General features: G+C 38.4%; 1 protein-coding gene across 6 annotated transcripts in view; it reads right to left on the minus strand.

Annotated features, from left to right (window-relative positions):
• Window positions 1-17,193, minus strand: part of IL1R1 (interleukin 1 receptor type 1) — an 86,699-nt gene continuing 69,506 nt past the window's right edge. For 4 of the 6 annotated variants that reach the window (XM_073790966.1, XM_033838103.2, XM_004322827.4 and 1 more), the window contains 6 exons: window positions 16,672-16,737; window positions 12,549-12,666; window positions 11,682-11,833; window positions 3,602-3,745; window positions 2,696-2,863; window positions 1-2,183 (listed from right to left, as the gene is read on the minus strand). In XM_073790966.1, the coding sequence (XP_073647067.1) occupies window positions 1,765-2,183; window positions 2,696-2,863; window positions 3,602-3,745; window positions 11,682-11,833; window positions 12,549-12,666; window positions 16,672-16,737 (1,067 nt within the window). In that variant the 3' untranslated portion in view covers window positions 1-1,764. Of the gene's footprint in view, window positions 2,184-2,675; window positions 2,864-3,601; window positions 3,746-11,681; window positions 11,834-12,548; window positions 12,667-16,671; window positions 16,738-17,193 lie in introns of all 6 variants that reach the window. The other 2 variants (XM_073790968.1, XM_073790967.1) reach the window with 2 other exon arrangements.

Consider the following 17,193-nt stretch of genomic DNA (forward strand, 5'->3'; position numbering starts at 1 on the left):
CCAGGTTTTGACAATTTTATTGGAAAATAAATACAGTCCATTGATCAATGATACGTGCTGTCCATGAATCTGGCATCTTACTATATAAAAATATTTGGTATCTGCTACAGAATTATACAAACAAGTTTTTTAAAAACCCTTCATCATTAACCAGTACAAATATAATTTACAAAAAATATCATTGAAAAAATGGCTCAATACCCTTTCTTTCATTGCAAATAAAATAGAGGCAGAAGGGGGAAAATAAAAATTCTGCTAAGCCAGTTTTAACAACTGGAAATGAAACACTTCATTGCATTTGCAAACTTAAACAGTTAGGCTGACCAGAACAAACAAAAAATTTACCATCAGATAGTGCAGTAAAATCTAATTAATGGGGAAGGCCTGAAAGGAAAGAGGTTAGAGGAAACCTTAAAAGAGATTTTCAAAAATTAAATAAGATAATCTGCGGACATTTTTAAACAATAAAGCACTACACAAATCTGTTATATGTGCAAATTACTTCTGAAGGCACCTCTGACAAAGAGACACACCCACACCTCTCCTGCAGAGAGCAGGGCTCCTTAGCTGGAGACAGAACAAACTTCCCATAAAGTGACAGCCAACAATAAGTACAATCAGACTGAGAAAAAGAGAGCAAGTGCCTTAGGGCAGTTTCTTGGGGAAATCTCTTGGAGGAAGTGACTTGGAGTAAATTTTGAGTTTCAGTAAAATTCTGGTCAGCTGGAGAAAATGTGAGGAGACAGGAAGGAGAGGCAGAGATGGAGGGGCACTGGGGGCAGGTATGAAGGTGTACAACTTGGATTCGCAGAGCAGGACCAAGAGGGGTCCAGCTGTGTTGGGGTGGTGAGATGCTAAGTGGGAGAACATGGGCTTTAGCTCCTGAACCAGGAGGAGCCGGTGGAAGTATTCTAGTAAGGACAGGATGAGATCACAGCAGCATTGTGGGAAAGATGGTTCATCTGGGGCCGTGTGTGTATGACAGAGTATAAGGAGGAGGTGACTTGGAAGTTGTCCTTCCAAAGAAGGTACGAGTCAAGTAAAATGCAGAAGAATAAGGTGGAACCGAATGGTCATTCCAGGGGGAAGGCATTAAGAGGTGGATCAGTTCTTTGCAACTCTTGCTCTTGAAATTCTCTCTCTCCTGCAGAAAGCTAAGGTTATTGCAAACCCTTCTAATACTGGAGAATTCCTTTGTTCATTGAAATGACAGTTTTAAAGGTCTGTGAAGTAAAATTCCATCTTTGGAAAGTGACTGCCAGCCGTCAAGGGGTATGGGAAGTGCAAGGCAAATGGAAATTTCTCCAAGAATGCGTCTAATTTCCCTGGGAAGTACGGGTCTCACTGTGCCTGCAGCAATGTCCAAGAGAACCGCTCGAGGACCAGTGACCCTGCTGTCCCCAGACTGGGCCACAGCCCTGCCCTCAGACTGTGGGTGACTTCCTAAAGCTGTCTATAGAAGGGATTTCCTGCACGTTCATTCCTCTTGTTTGCCGCCTCAGTGCCTTTTCTCAGCAGTTCAAACATTCAGACAGGGCATCTGCTGCCTTGTTAAAGGACTTCCCAAGCCCTCTGCTCTGAGTTGCCCTGGCCACAGGGCAACTGTCACCACTTACTGCTCCCTTAACAATCCAATTCTAGGTGACCTCAGGGATAAGGGACTACACAGGTGTGTGGTATGACTGTACAAGTCAGTGAGGCCCAGCCCCGCCTGCAATGCCTGAAGACAGGAATCACCAAGGAACTCTTGACCAAGCTTCTCTGCTACCCGAGGGGCACGTGGACCTCCAGTGGCCGTTTCTCCTTAGAGTCCCGCTGAGTGGCCGGGGACAGCAGCTTGTGCTTGGCTGAAGGCGGCTGCCGCTGGACCGGCATGTGGTACCTGACCTTCTTCCAGAACCTCGAGTTCGTAGTCTGCGACCCTTCTCTAATGTCCCCTGACCAGCGTATGGCCCCCTGTTTCTGCTTAATGAATTTAATGGATTCTGGCATTTTCTCATAGTCTGGGATTTTCTCTAGCTCCAGCAGGACAACTTTAATTCCTTCCTGAATGAGAGCGTTGTACATGGCTATCTGCTCTTCAGATGAATTCCCCAGCCAGCAGAATCCTGATATTTCTCGGGCCAAAATGATAATCAGTCTTCTGCTTTTCTTTATGGTTTCATTAGCAACCTCCACAATGCCTGAAAAACACGGAGCACAGCAAGTAAACTTTCAACTTACAATCATTCCCTCCAGAACCAAAACCCCTCAAGGTTCTTCCCACCCCATGGCCTATGTCTCCTAATGCTCTTTTTTTCTTGCCTTACCTAAGATTGAAGGAGTTTCTCATTTTATAGAATAGATCAAAAACTGACCCACAAAAGGTGAGCAGGGGTCAGAGTACTTTAAGTAGAAATTTATAAACTTTCTTGTTAAACCACTGGATCTATATCACTCCTATTTTACCATCAGCTGTAAAGTAACTACTGGATCTAACTAGTTACGTTTTCCAAAATGAAATAAAACTTAGTTAATTGTTGCCCCAAAAGAATATGAGAAAAGTAAACACTTTGCATTTAATATGAAAGTCGTCATCATGCACCACTTAAGAGGCTCTTAAAATTGTCAGATATGTACACCCAGAAAGAGGGAACCCAAGTTTAGTAATTAAATTAGTTTTACAAGACTATTACTTTTTCCACTGCATACATACTTTCCCCAACATAGTCATCTCGGCCACTGATGAAGAGCTTATATCCACACTGTTTTTCCAAGACCTCAGGTAAGACTTTAAACACAAAAATATCTGAGTTAGAGGTGGACCCTTCCCCAGGGGTCTTTGGACATAGTATGTACGCATCATACGTCTTTCCATCTGAAGCTAAAGAGAAAATGCAATATATTTAGAACCAAAAGAAAAAAAAATGAGATTTGGTAAAGTCAGTATCGCAAACATGCATTTCATAGTGAATTATTAATTTTGTGTGCAATGGTATGAAGCAACACCACCAAAAGTATAATGCCTTTTTAAAGTGTTCATCTTCTTACAAGTTTACATTTATTCTGCTTTACTACAAAGTTCTTCTTATATTATTCGATGGTCCCCTCATATGCAAACATTCTTTACCCCTCAGTATGGAACTACCCTCTACCCTTATCTCACTGTTCTCATCTTCCCCAAACGTCTAAGCCCTGAATGCTATCCATTCTTCCTTTTATATATTAGTGTAGTATTAGTTTTCTGTGAGGTTTAAACAAAAGAGAGAGTGCTTCCCTGATGCCTGAAAATTACATCATTTCTTCCATTTGATGGCAAATCATGGGGTGATCTGTGTTCTACCCAGCACAGAGCAAGTCCTCAACCACAGCTTCTGAATAACTGGATTTATCAGCAGATGCTCTAAATGCCTGTTTATCCCACCATGATGAACACCAGAGCAGTAACTTAGAAAATAATACTATTCAGTCTATTTGGTTAAGAAACTATATTTATGTATAATTATGTTATTTTGTATATGCCACATTTCATTTTAAAATTTAAATAAAACCCCTCTTAGTTAGCTTTTACATCTCTTAACTATCCCAACAAGAAAATACTGCATAGAATACAAAATTGTACCTTTTTTGGGGAGAAAATCATAGAAAGAATCTCTGTACCAAAGCACAATGTCAACCTTGAAGACTTTATAGATGAAAACAGAGCATGTAATTACCAATGTTAACATGACAAATATACCAATTGTGGGCGTCTGGAAGTCAGGGACTACAGCAGAAAAGAGGGGAAAAAATATTAGAACCCAAAGAATTTAAAAATTGAGCATAGCAAATTAAATATTATCATCCCAGAGAAACCATATTTGGGATTGGCCTGTAATCCCAAATCCCAGACAGTATTAACCCATTCATTATCATCTTTTATTAATGAATACTAATGTACAAAGGCATTGAGAATGGATACTGTATAAAACTAAGGTGCGTTGTATTAAATCTTCACATAAGTCGTATGTAATAACATAGAAAAAATACCAAAGACCATAGGATAGAGCACTCCATAGGACTATGAGTAAAGTCAGAGTCACTCAAGAACCTACAAAAGTTCTACAAAAGTAGGAGAGTCAGGTGGAGCAAGCTGAAGACAGGAGGAAAGGAGAAAAGGGTTTAGGGATGCCAGACAGTGTTTCACACTTCCACATCCTCCCAGCTTCACAGGCTAGTTATTCATCTGATGACTGCAGAGGAGTTCATGCGGAGAGGTAAGGGGGAGGAGAGGAGAGAAGGAAGGAGCCTTCAAAATGTCAAGGGCCAAGGAGGCATCCAGAAAGCTCTGTTATTTTGCTTTTCCAATTTCAGTCATTGATCCTTCTGCAGTTGAACTGGCTATGAAGTGGAACTCAAGATAGATCAATATCCGATTGGCCCAACTGATAGTTCACATTTACAGTCTTAATTACTGTAGCTTTGTACAAGATCATGATATCTGAAGTGTAAATCTTTGCGATTTGTTGTTTTTATTCAAGACTACCTTGACTAGTCTTGGCCCTTTACATTTCCAATATGACCTTTAGGATAAACGTGCCCACAACAACATGCCCACACAAATGCCCACCCACACCTGTACAAATATTGCTGAGATTTTGATTGGAACTGTTTTGAATCTGTAGATTAATTTGAAGGGAACTAACATATTTATAATACTGAGTATTTCAGTCTTTCAATCCATGGATATTGTATATCCCTCCATCTATTAGGTCTTTAATTTATCTCGATAATGTATTTTTAGTTTGTATCACAGATTTTGAACAGCTGTTGCTGGATTTATTCCTATATACTGAATATTTGATAGTTTTAGATGCTACTGTAAATGTTATTTTTTAAACTTAATTTCTATTTGTTGTTGGTATTTGCAGAAATACATAGAAATACTATATATAAACATATACACTAGTGATCGTGCTAAATTCATTTAGCTATTAATTCTAATAGTTTGTCCATAGGTTCTTTTAGATTTTCTTCCATGTACACGTTCATAAATACTGTATTTTAATTCAACTACAAATTACCTTAAAATATTTCACAAACACTTTAAGATTTTTTTATTGGAGTATAGCTGACTTATAATGTCATGTTAGTTTCAGGTGTACAGCAAAGTGATTCAGTTATATATACAAATAAAATATATAATTCAGTTAGATGTGTATATATATATATATATATGTTCTTTTTCAGATTTTTTCCCCTTATAGGTTATTACAAAATATTGAATATAGTTCCCTGTGCTATACAGTATGTTCTTGTTGGTTATCTATTTTATATATATTAGTATATATATGTTAATCCCCAACTCCTAATTTATCCCCCCCTCCCCTTCCAACTTTGGGAACCATAAGTTTGTTTGCTATGTCTGTGTGTCTATTTCTGTTTTGTAAACAAGTTCATTTGTATCTTCTTTTTTTTTTTAGATTCCACATATAAGCGATAACATATATTTGTCTTTCTCTGTTTGGTCTACTTCACTTAGTATGATAATCTCTAGGTCTATCCATGTTGATACAAATGGAATTATTCTATTTATGGCAGAGTAACATTTTATCGCAAATATATACCACATCTTCTTTATCCATTCATCTGTTGATAGACATTTAGGTTGCTTCCATTGTTAAATAGTGCTGTTAGGAACATTGGGGTGCATGTATCTTTTTGAATCATAGTTTTCTCCGGATATATGCCCAGAAGTGGGATTGCAGGATCATATGGTAACTCTATTTTTAGTTTTCTAAGGAACCACCATACTGTTCTCTATAGTGGCTGTACCAATTTTCAATCTTACCAACAGCATATGAGGGTTCCCTTTTCTCCATTCCCTCTCCAGCATTTATTATTTGTAGATGTTTTGATGATGGCCATTTTGACAAGAATGAGGTGACACCTCATTGTAGTTTTGATTTCTCTAATAATTAGTGATGTTGAGCATTTTTTCATGTGCCTGTTGGCTATCTGTACGTCTTCTTTGGGAAAATGTCTATTTAGGTCTTCTGCACATTTTTTGATTGGGTTTTTTTGTTATTATTGAGTTGTATGACTATTTGTGTATTTTGGAGATTAATCCCTTGTCAGAGGCATCATTTGCAAATAACTTCTCCAGTTCTATAGGTCATCTTCTCACTTTGTTTATGGTTTCATTTGCTGTGCAAAAGCTTTTAAAGTTTACTTAGGTCTCATTTGGTTTTGCTTTTATTGGCATCTAGAAGATGGATCGGGAAAAATATTGCTGTGATTTATGTCAAAGAATGTTCTGCCTATATTTTCCTCTAGGAGTTTTATAGTATCTGGCCTTACATTTAGGTTTTTAATCCATTTTGAGTTTATTTTTGTATAGGGTGTTAAAGAATGTTCTTTTACATGTAGCTGTCCAGTTTTCCCAGCACCACTTATTGATGAGATTGTCTTTTCTCCACTGTATATTATTGCTTCCTTTGTTTAATTGACCACAGGTGTGTGGGTTTATTTCTGGGCTTTCTATCCTGTTCCATTGATCTATATTTCTGTTTTTGTGACAGTACCATACGGTTTTGATGATTGTAGCTTTTCAGTATAGTCTGAAGCCAGAGAGCCTGATTCCTCCAGCTGTTTTTCTTTCTCAAGATTGCTCTGGCTATTCAGGGTCTTTTCTGTTTCCATAGAGATTTAAAAATTTTTTGTTCTAGTTCTGTGAAAAATGCCATTGGTAGTTTGATAGGGATTTCATTGAATCTGTAAATTACCTGGAGTAGTACAGTCAGTTTGAAAATATTGATTCTTCCAATCTAAGAACATGGTATATCTTTCCATCTGTGTCATTTTCAAATTCTTTCATCAGTGTCTGATAGTTTTCGGGGTACAGTTCTTTTGCCTCCTTAGGTACGTTTATTCCTAGGTGTTTTATTCTTTTTGATGTGATGATAAATGGCATTGTTTCCTTAATTTGTTTCTGATCTATTGTTAGTGTATAGAAATGCAAGAGATTTCTGTGTATTTTCTATCCTGCAACTTTACCAAATTCACTGATGAGCTCTAGTAGTTTTCTGGTAGCATCTTTAGCATTTTCTATGTACAGTATCATGTCATCTGCAAACAGTGACAGTTTTACCTCTTTTCCAATTTGGTTTCCTTTTATTTCTTTTCCTTCTCTGATTGCTCTGGCTAGGAATCCTAAAATTAAGTTGAATAGAAGTGGCAAGAGCGGGCATCCTTGTACTGTTTCTGAGGAAATCTTAGAGGAAATGCTTTCAGCTTTTCAGTGTTGATTATAATGTTAGCTGTGGGTTTGTCATATATGACTTTTATTATGTTCCCTCTATGCCCACTTTCTGGAGAGTTTTTATCATAAATGGGTGTTGAATTTTGTCAAAAGCTTCTTCTGCATCTATTGAGATGATCATATGGTTTTTATTCTTCAATTTGTTAATGTGGTGTATCACACTGATTGATTTGTGGATACTGAAAAACCCTTGCATCCCTGGGATAAATCCCATTTGATCATGGTGTATGATCCTTTTAATGTATTGTTGGATTTGGTTTGCTAGTATTTTTTGAGGATGTTTGCATTTATATTCATCACTGATATTGGCCTGTAGTGTTCTTTTTTTGTGGCATCTTTGTCTGGTTTTGGTATCAGTGTGATGGGGGCCTCATAGAATGCATTTGGAAGTGTTCCTTCCTCTAGGTTGTCCATCTTATTGGCATATAGCTAGTTGTTGTAGTCTCTTATGATCCTCTTATGACACTGTATTTCTGCAGTGTCAGTTGTAACTTCTTTTTTGTTTCTAATTTTATTACTTTGGGCCATCTCCCTTTTTTCTTGATGAGTCTGGCTAAAGGTTTATCAATTTTCTTTACTTCTGTTCTGATCTTTATGATTTCTTTCCTTCTACTAACTTTGGGTTTTGTTTGTTCTTCTTCCTGTAGTTACTTTAGGTATTAGATTAGGTTATTTGAGATTTTTCTTGTTTCCTAAGATTGTATCACTATAAACTCCCCTTTTAGAACTGCCTTTGCTGCATCCCAGAGGTTTTGGATGGACATGTTTTTTTCATTTGTCTCTAGGGTTTTTTTTTCTTATTTCCTCTTTGATTTCTTCAGGTGATCCATTGGTTCTTTAGTAGCATATTACATAGCCTCCACATATTTGTGGTTTTTGCAGTTTTTTTCTTGTAGTTGATTTCTAATCTCAGTGTTGTGGTTGGAAACGATGCTTGATATGATTTCCATTTTCTTAAATTTACCAAGGCTTGCTTTGTGGCCCAACATGTGATCTATCCTGGAGAATGTTCCATATGCACTTGAAAAGAATGTGTATTCCCTGCTTTCAGACGGAATGCTCTTATAATTAAGTCCATCTGGTCTACTGTGCCATGTAAGGCCTGAGTTTCCTGATTGATGCTCAGTCTGGATGATCTGTCCATTGATGTAAGTAGGGTGTTAAAGTCCCCCACTATTATTGCCTTACTGTCAATTTCTCCTTTTATAGCTGATAACATTCTCCTTAGATATTGAGGTGCTCCTTCTATGCTAGGTGCATATATAGTTACAATTGTTAAATCTTCTTCTTGGATTGATCCCTTGATCATTATGTAGTGTCCTTCTTTGTCTCTTGTAACAGTCTTTAATTTAAAGTCTATTTTGTCTGATATGAGAATTGCTACACCAGCTTTCTTTTGATTTCCACTTGCATGGTATATCTTTTTCCATCCCCTCAGTTTCAGTCTGTATATATCTCTAGATCTGAAGTGGGTCTCTGGTAGATGATATATGTATATATGGGTCTTGTTTTTGTATCCATTCAGCCAGTCTGTATGTTCTTATTGCCATTTTGTTAATTGTTCTGGATTTGTTTTGGTAGGACTTTTTTTTTCTTTTCCTCTTTTGTTCTCTTGTGATTTGATGACTACCTCTAGTGTTAGTTTCCTTTTTTATGTGTGTATCTATTGTAGATTTTTGGTTTGTGGTTAACATGAGGTCTTGGTATAGCAGGCTATATATATACATTGTTGTATTAAGTTGCTGATCTCTTAATTTCAAATGCATTTTAAATATCCTGCATTTGTACTCTCCTCATGATTACTGGTTTTCATATCTTTGTGTGTCTATGATTTCCTGCCTTTACTGTATGTTTTCCTTTACTGGTAAGCTTTCCCGTTACATAATTTTCTTGTTTCTAGTTGTGGCCTTTCCTTTTCTGCTTATAGAAGTTCCTTTAGCATGTTTTGTAAAGCTGGCTTGGTGGTACTGAATTCTTTTAGCTTTTACTTATCTGTAAAGCTTTTGATTTCTCCATCAAATCTGAAGAATAAACTTGCTGTGTAGATTATTCTTGGTGGTAGGTTTTTCCATTACATCATTGTAAAAATACAGTGCCACTCCCTTCTGGCCTACAGAGTTTCTGATGAAAAACCAACTGATAAGCTTATGTGGTTTCCCTTGTATGTTGTTATTTTCTGCTTTTCCCTTGTTGCTTTTAATATTTTATCATTAATTTTTGTCAGTTTGATTACTATGTGTCTCAGCATGTTCCTCCTTGATTTTAATCCTGTATGGGACTCTCTGTGCTTCCTGAAATTGGGTGACTGTTTACTTTCCCATGTTAGGGAAAATTTCAGCTATTATCTCTTCAATTATTTTCTCAGGTCCTTTCTCTCTCTCTTCTCCTTCTGGGACCCCTATAATTGGTGCATTTGACATTGTCCCCAAGGTCTTGTAAACTGTCCTCATATTTCTCATTCTTTTTTCTGTTCTTTAGCAGTGGCTTCCACCACTGGGTCTTCCTAATCTAACTTTGCAGCCCCATGTAGGTTGATAAGTCTGAACTTTTAAAAGCAACCTATATGATTCTGAAAATAAGTGGTCTCAAGACCAATTTTACAGACTATTAATGGGGCAAACAAGGAACTCTAATGGTGAAATTGTGAGGAAAATAATTTTAGTGCAATGAAAAAGAAAAGGAGACAGCAAAGGAAATAAGGGTACAATGAAGTAAGAGAAAGTACAAGAAGCAAAGAGCAGAATTTTAAGGAGAGTTGGCAAATGCTGCAGAGTATCAGTGAAATGAGGAGGGGGAGAAAGCTGAATAACACTTGAAGGAGTCTGAAAGAGGCTTGAAATATCCAGTAGGCCATGAAGAATCACTGAAGCCTTTGATGGCAGAGTAGAAGGACCTTGAGTTCCCCTCCTCTCACGAGCACACCAAAATCACAACTAACTGCTGAACCACCATCTATAAAAGAGTGGAACCTACCAAAAATGACATTCTACATCCAAGGAATTAAAGAAGAAATCATGATGAGATGGTATGAGGGGCACACTCGCAATATAATCAAATCCCATACCACCCGGGTGGGCAACCCACAAACTGGAGAATAATTATATTGCAGAAGTTCTCCCACAGGCATGAGAACTCTGAGCCCCACATCAGGCTCCCTGACCTAGGAGTCTGGCATCAGGAGGAAGAGCCCCCAGAGCATTTGGCTTTGAAGGCCCATGGGGCTTCACTGCAGGAGCTCCGCAGGACTGGGGGAAAGAGATTCCACTCTTGGAGGGCACACAAGGTCTTGTGCACACCAAAACCCAGGGCAAAAGCAGTGACTCCATAGGAGTCATTACCTGCTGGTTTGGAGGGTCTGCTGGGCAGGCGGCAGCTGTGGCTCTCTCTGGGATCATAAAAGCTGGTGGCAGACATATCTGGGAGTGTTCATCTGCGTGAACTCTTGATAGAGGCAGATATCTTGCTTGGGTCTTTGGCACCGAGACCTGGCCTCCTGCAACAGCCTGTAGGCTCCAGTGCTGGGCCAAACGACCACCCAGGGCAGGAGCACAGCCCCACCCATCAGCAGACAGGCTGCCTAAAGACTTCCTGAGCCCACAGCCAGCTCTAGATGTTCCCCTTGACACGGCCCTGCCCCCCAGAGGGCCAAGCCCCAGCGGCACCCACCAGTGGTCAGGCACTGGCCCCTCCTACCAGGAAGCCTGCATAAGCCCCTAAACCAGCCTCACCCCCCAGAAGCAAGAAAACTATCATCCCACAGCCTGTGGAACTGAGTACACAAACAGGTCAGAAGCTACCCTGGGACCAGCTGGTCCCAGGCCACTGGGTAGCAAGAGGGGAGTGTACTGACACACAGGACATCCCCTACAGAGGGCCACTTCTCCAAGACCAAGAAACATAACTAATCTTCCATATACATAAAAATACAAATAGAAAGTTAACAAAATGAGACAGCAAAGGAATACATTCCAGACGAAGGAACAAGATAAAACCCCAGCAAAACAACTAAATGAAGTGGAGACAGGCAATCTACCCAAGAAAGAGTTCAATATAATGATCGTAAAGATGATCCAAGAACTTAGCTCTGGAAATAGAACGATTAGTAATTATCTGCAACATCACAGAATTTATATTCAAGTGAAGAAAACTAAGATAGATATGGACATGCATAGCAGAGGCTCTACGGGGCAGAGAGAGGGGTTAAGAGTAGGCAGCAGGACAGCACAACCTCCTAGAAGAAGATATAGTTCAGCTGGGAAGTGAAAAAGGAACGGCAGTCCCCAGCTTAAGAGGAATCTAAGAGCATTCTGGGCAGAGGAAATAGCATTGTAAACCTCAAGGTCATGAAATCTTACTACAGGAAAACAAAATTGCATTTCAAATAAACAGCTGTGTTGTTTACCTGGATGTATTAATTGGATATATGCTGTACTCCTTCCTTCTGTATTCTTGGCTAAACAGATAAATGGATGTAGAAAAAATTTACTTTCCACTGCTGTAATATTAAGCCGTGCGATGACCGCACTCTTTCTTTTGTTTAAAGGATTCTGCACGCTGTTCAAAAGAGTAACAAAATTGTATAAATGGCATCAATTATAGATACGATAAGCATCCCTGGTTTATCATTACAGCAGAAATAATCACCAGCCCTAAGCACAGGTATAAGAATCAGGCTTTTAGCAAGACTGATCTGATGTTTCATAGCCCTAAGACCACTGTTAGTAAAAGACTCAGTAGCACAGAGAAATAAAATTAAAATTACCAGCTTCCAAGAAGGAAAATGGGGACCTAGGCATTCTGGTCTCCATGGGGCACGAAGAATATATGAAACAAGGGTAGATTGGGACAGATGGGAAAGGGTTTGCAGGTGATGCTAAGAAGTAATAGGACGCCATCAGAGACCTGAGCAGGGGAGTGCCTGATTCTTGGCCACAATTAATGGGTCTTTTCTAAACTACTTTAAAAATGGAATGACATGAAGGATAATTCAGGACAATTGCTTCATGGGAATGCTGCAACATTTTTAACTGAATTTAAGAGAAAGCCTTCCAAGGGGTCTGGAATTTGTACCATAATGACAGGTATCGTCACCTTCATTGGACAAGATCTTAGGAATCCTGCTGAGCTTAGCAAAACTCAATATGGGCAGCAAAGGGTTAAGGACCAATCAATGACCAACTCGATCACGGCCACTAGATTCAATCATAACGGTTATATAACGTATGACATGGAATTTAATACCAAAATGTCTGGCTCTTGGCATACTTACTATGTAAACTCTTCCATCATCATAGGCTCATATTCCTTAATTCCTGACCCATTCCACCTCCAGTAGACAAAGTTACTTAACTGGCCGGTAACATTGCAGATGAGTTGGAGCCAGGATCCTGCAAAGGAATGGATTTTGAATCATAACATTAATGGACTTTCACCTGATCTATCTAGATTAATAAATGACTGTTGAACAAAAATTTTAAATTACAGGAAAGCAAAAAGAAGAAATTGCCCTTATATCCACCACCGAGAGATAAGCACTATTAGTAACTTTATGTAGCTCATTCCTTACCTTTCTGTGTACGTATGCAGTTTTTAAAATGGGGTGTCGTTGTCTACTATTTGTAATTATTGTACATTGAGAATTTCGGCTCACGTGATTAGCCTTCCAAAATAGGCTAATTCATGACAGTTTACTATTCCATCATACAGACATACTATGATGAATTCCTTTCCTATTGCTAAACATAATGTTTCTTATTTTCCATTATTATGATTAACATTCCAATGAATGTTCCTGTACGTCAACATTGTACATATCCTGAAGTATTACTCTGAATAAAAATCTGGAAGAATTGAGTTAAAAGAGAGACATACTTTTAAAAGCCAAACGCCCTGTCCCAAGGGAGACTACACCAGTCTGCACTCTGTCCAGCAGTGTATGCAAGAGTCATTTATCCCCAAAAGCCCCAGATACCAAGTGTTTTTGGTTAGTCATTGCCAATTGAGAGAAGAAAAAAATTCCATTTAAATTTTCATCTGCATTTCTTGAGCTCATGGTGAATTAGTATTCATTTGCCCTTCTTTTAAGAATTGCTTGTTATGGGCTTCCCTGGTGGCACAGTAGTTAAGAATCCACCTGCCAATACAGGATCCAGGAAGATCCCACATGCCACGGAGTAACTAAGCCTGTGCGCCACAACTACTGAGCCTGTGCTCTAGAGCCCATGTGCCACAACCATTGAAGCCCGTGTGCCTAGAGCCGGTGCTGCACAACAAGAGAAGCCACCGCAGTGAGAAGCCTGTGCACCGCAAGGAAGAGTAGCCCCTGCTCTCTGCAACTAGAGAAAAGCCCACGCAAAGCAACGAAGACCCAACGCAGCCAAAAATAAATAAATGCAGCCAAAAATAAATAAATAGAACAAATTAATTTTTAAGAAAAGAATTGCTTGTTATTCCTAATGGCCATTACTAAGCTGCATTCTCATATTATTAACCTTATGATGCATGGAAGCTCTTTAATTATCAAGGATAGTAACTCTTTATCATACATGAAAACTACCACAAATATCTTTCAGAGCTTGTTTTCATTTTGTTACTGTTTATGGAAATTCTTTAGTGTATATATTTTTATTATTTGGCCAAATTTACAATTGTTTTATTCTACGTCTTCACTATTTTTTTGTTGTTGAAAAGCTCTCTCTACCATCAAATCAGGAAAACATTCCATGTACTTTTTTCTTTCAGGTATATATGATGTTTGCATTGTCGTATTTTGATTGTTTTAGTTCTTCAATCTGTCTAGAATATAACTTGGGTATGGTATGAGAGAAAGCTTTAACTTAATGTTTTTATCCAAATAGTTGACTGATAATTCCAGAATCTCTTACTGAATAATAAATCTCTTCCTCAGTTACGTAAGAATTATAAAATAATTATTTGGGACTTTCTAGGTTGATCTGAATGTGTATACTGGCGCCAGGGGTGCCACACTCTTAATTATTGCAGTTTTAGGGTAAATATTCATATCATTTAGCTTTTCTTCCCAGTATTATCTTAGTAATCTCAGCATTTTATTCTCCCAGGTGAATTTCAGTATCACTTGACAATTTTTAAGCCCATTCATATTTTTATTGGAATTCCATTAAAACTGTAACTTACTGTTGAGAGTCCATATCTTTACAATTTCCAGTTTTTCATAGAGGAAAAACACACGTCCTTATTACAGTTTTTCTTAAATTTGTGTTTCTTGAGAGATTGTTTTTATTGCTCCCTTTGGAGCTTTTTTGGATTTTTTTATCCCAGTTGCCTAACTCTCCGTGAATTTTTAATACCACAGATATACACTATATCTATTGATTTAGATTTTTTTCACCTCCTAAGAACCAATTTTCTCCCCATTGCCGACAACATCTCCCCATCCCTTTAAGAATGTATGCTTTAAATCTCCCAGTTTTTTGAGATTTATAGGTCAGAATTTGTGGGGGTTTTGTTTGGTTGGTTTTTTCTTCCTTATAAATCCAATATAATTTTTAAAGGTTTTGCTAAGCTATCTTATAGACATGTCTATGGCATTTACTGTTGCAAATAGGATCTCTTTTCCCATTTTCTTGGTTTTTGCTAAATAAGTCTAATATTTTAGAATATTAATTTTATACCTGGTCAATACAATAATATTTGTAGGTACATCATTATATGATCTGAAAATAATACAGTTCTTTTCTCCCCTACAGTCAGCATGCCTTGGTTCTTTTATCTTTGCATTAGTGGGCACTTCTGGAACACGTCAAGGCCTAGACCTGTAGAAGGTTTAACACTATATAGTGTTTCACCATTAAAAATGTTGGTGACGATTGGTTTGAATTGATGTTATTAAGTGCAGAAAGTATCCCTCAATTCCTATTTTTCTAAGTCATTTTATTGGTAATTAATATGAAATCTTATCAAATAAATGTCTGATTATAGGATACTCATATGCCACGGTGATCAGGCCTCTGATCAATGTGATATATGAAAATTATTATTTCCTAATGTGAACTTCTTAGACTTGTAGATCCAATCTAGGCTTTAGAGCTCTACGTGTACATTCCTCGAGCATGCTTTCTCAACAGGGCGAAATGTGTGTCTTGGCGGCGAGGAGAGCAAGAGAAGCTTAGCTATTGCAGTGGTGTGTGGCCTTTCAAAGTGCCACAGTGCACATCTGGGTATTAAATACCTGAGCAACTAACGAGTATGAGGGAAAAAATGGCTTGTTAGGCGCTACAGGGGAGCAATGATGGGGAAAAAAGGGTTGAAACACTGCTCTGGATTCTACGGGACAATATTTAAAATTTTCACATCTTTGTTTACATCTACGAATGTCTTTATATTACTTTCCACCACGAAGAACAACTTGGCCAAGTACAGAATTCAGAGGTCACACATTTTACCTTCTAATCTCTGTACAATTGCTCTTTGTCTTCATGCAGTTACTATTACAGACTTCTATATGCCAGCCTCATTTTGGATCCTCTGATACAAAAATCTGTTTTTATGTTTGGACCGGTGGTTTCCAACAGAACTTTCAGCGTTGGCAAAAATGTTCTGTAGTTGTGCTGTCTCATACGTAGTCACTAATCACATGTCACTCTTCAGCCCTTGACTGAGGGACTAATTTTTAATTAAACTAAATAAATTTCCTTAAATTTACACGTATGTAGCCACACATGCCTAGTGGCGATCATATTGCATAGCTTAGATCTGAATGCTTATCGTGTTACATCTTCATTCTTAAAATGAACATTATCACTAACTTGGAAAAATAATTTTCTAGAATAACTGTCTTTTTGGCCTGTAGTCCTATTCTTCTACCTAAAAGCTTAACTCTGATCATAAGAACTCCATCCTGCGCCAAGTAAGTTACATTTCCTATTCCTAGGCCTACTGAACTTGGTCTTTTTTTTTCTTTTAAGATTTTTTTGATGTGGACTGCTTTTAAAGTCTTTATTGAAGTTGCTTCTGTTTTATGTTTTGGTCTCCTGGCCGCGAGGCATGTAGGATCTTAGTTCCCCAACCCGGGATCGAACCCGCACCCCCTACATTAGAAGGCGAAGTCTTAACCACTGGACGGCCAGGGAAGTCCCTGAACTTGGTCTTTGGCTGATGGCTTCACCAGTAATAAGCGTCCATAGGAAAGTAAGGGTGGGCCAATCAGACATGGCTAGATGTTTGCCGTAAGAGGCAAGAAATCCAAAGAAACATTTAAGACATAATCTGTGCCACTTTCCCTCTAACTTTAGATATATATCCACTAAACAGCTTAGGTTGTGTGCTTAGGTTGTGTGCAGTAAAGGTAGTTTATCTTAATCTCGAGTGCAACAACTACTGATTTCAGCATATCCTGATTGTAGCCCACTTACCCAAGACCACTTCTATCGTCTCATTAGCTGGACTCACAATCTCAGGTCTCTTGTTCCTGGATTTCACTGAAAGAAAAACATCCATAAGGTCTCTCATAGACCAGAATCTCAAGTGATGACCACACTTGGCAAAATCTACCAAAAATATACTACAAGGCATCTGCCCGATATTCCCTCTACTGGCCAAAGCATATATAGCAGGAAACAGAAGGCCAGAGGTGAAGGTAGGAGGCTGACACAGAGACCACAGCAGAACCCACAGAGTTGGCCCTTCTGAACCCAGAGTTTGGTGCTGCAAAAAACACCCCGCACGTCACCAGGCCCTGGGGCTCCAGACAAGTGCCCCTCTTCATGCAAATCAGGAAAAACGAGTCGTTGTGGAAAGGGACTTATTAACCAGAAGGCCATCTATTGGTAGACGTGCTTGTACTTAGTAATTTTCACAATGACCCAAGAGTGAAAGCCACCATTATTGAAGAATGCCAAACATTTTGGCATAATTTATTAAAATAAGCATAAAAA

This window comes from Tursiops truncatus, chromosome 14, assembly GCF_011762595.2.
Source record: "Tursiops truncatus isolate mTurTru1 chromosome 14, mTurTru1.mat.Y, whole genome shotgun sequence".
Classification (NCBI taxonomy): Eukaryota; Metazoa; Chordata; class Mammalia; order Artiodactyla; family Delphinidae; genus Tursiops; species Tursiops truncatus.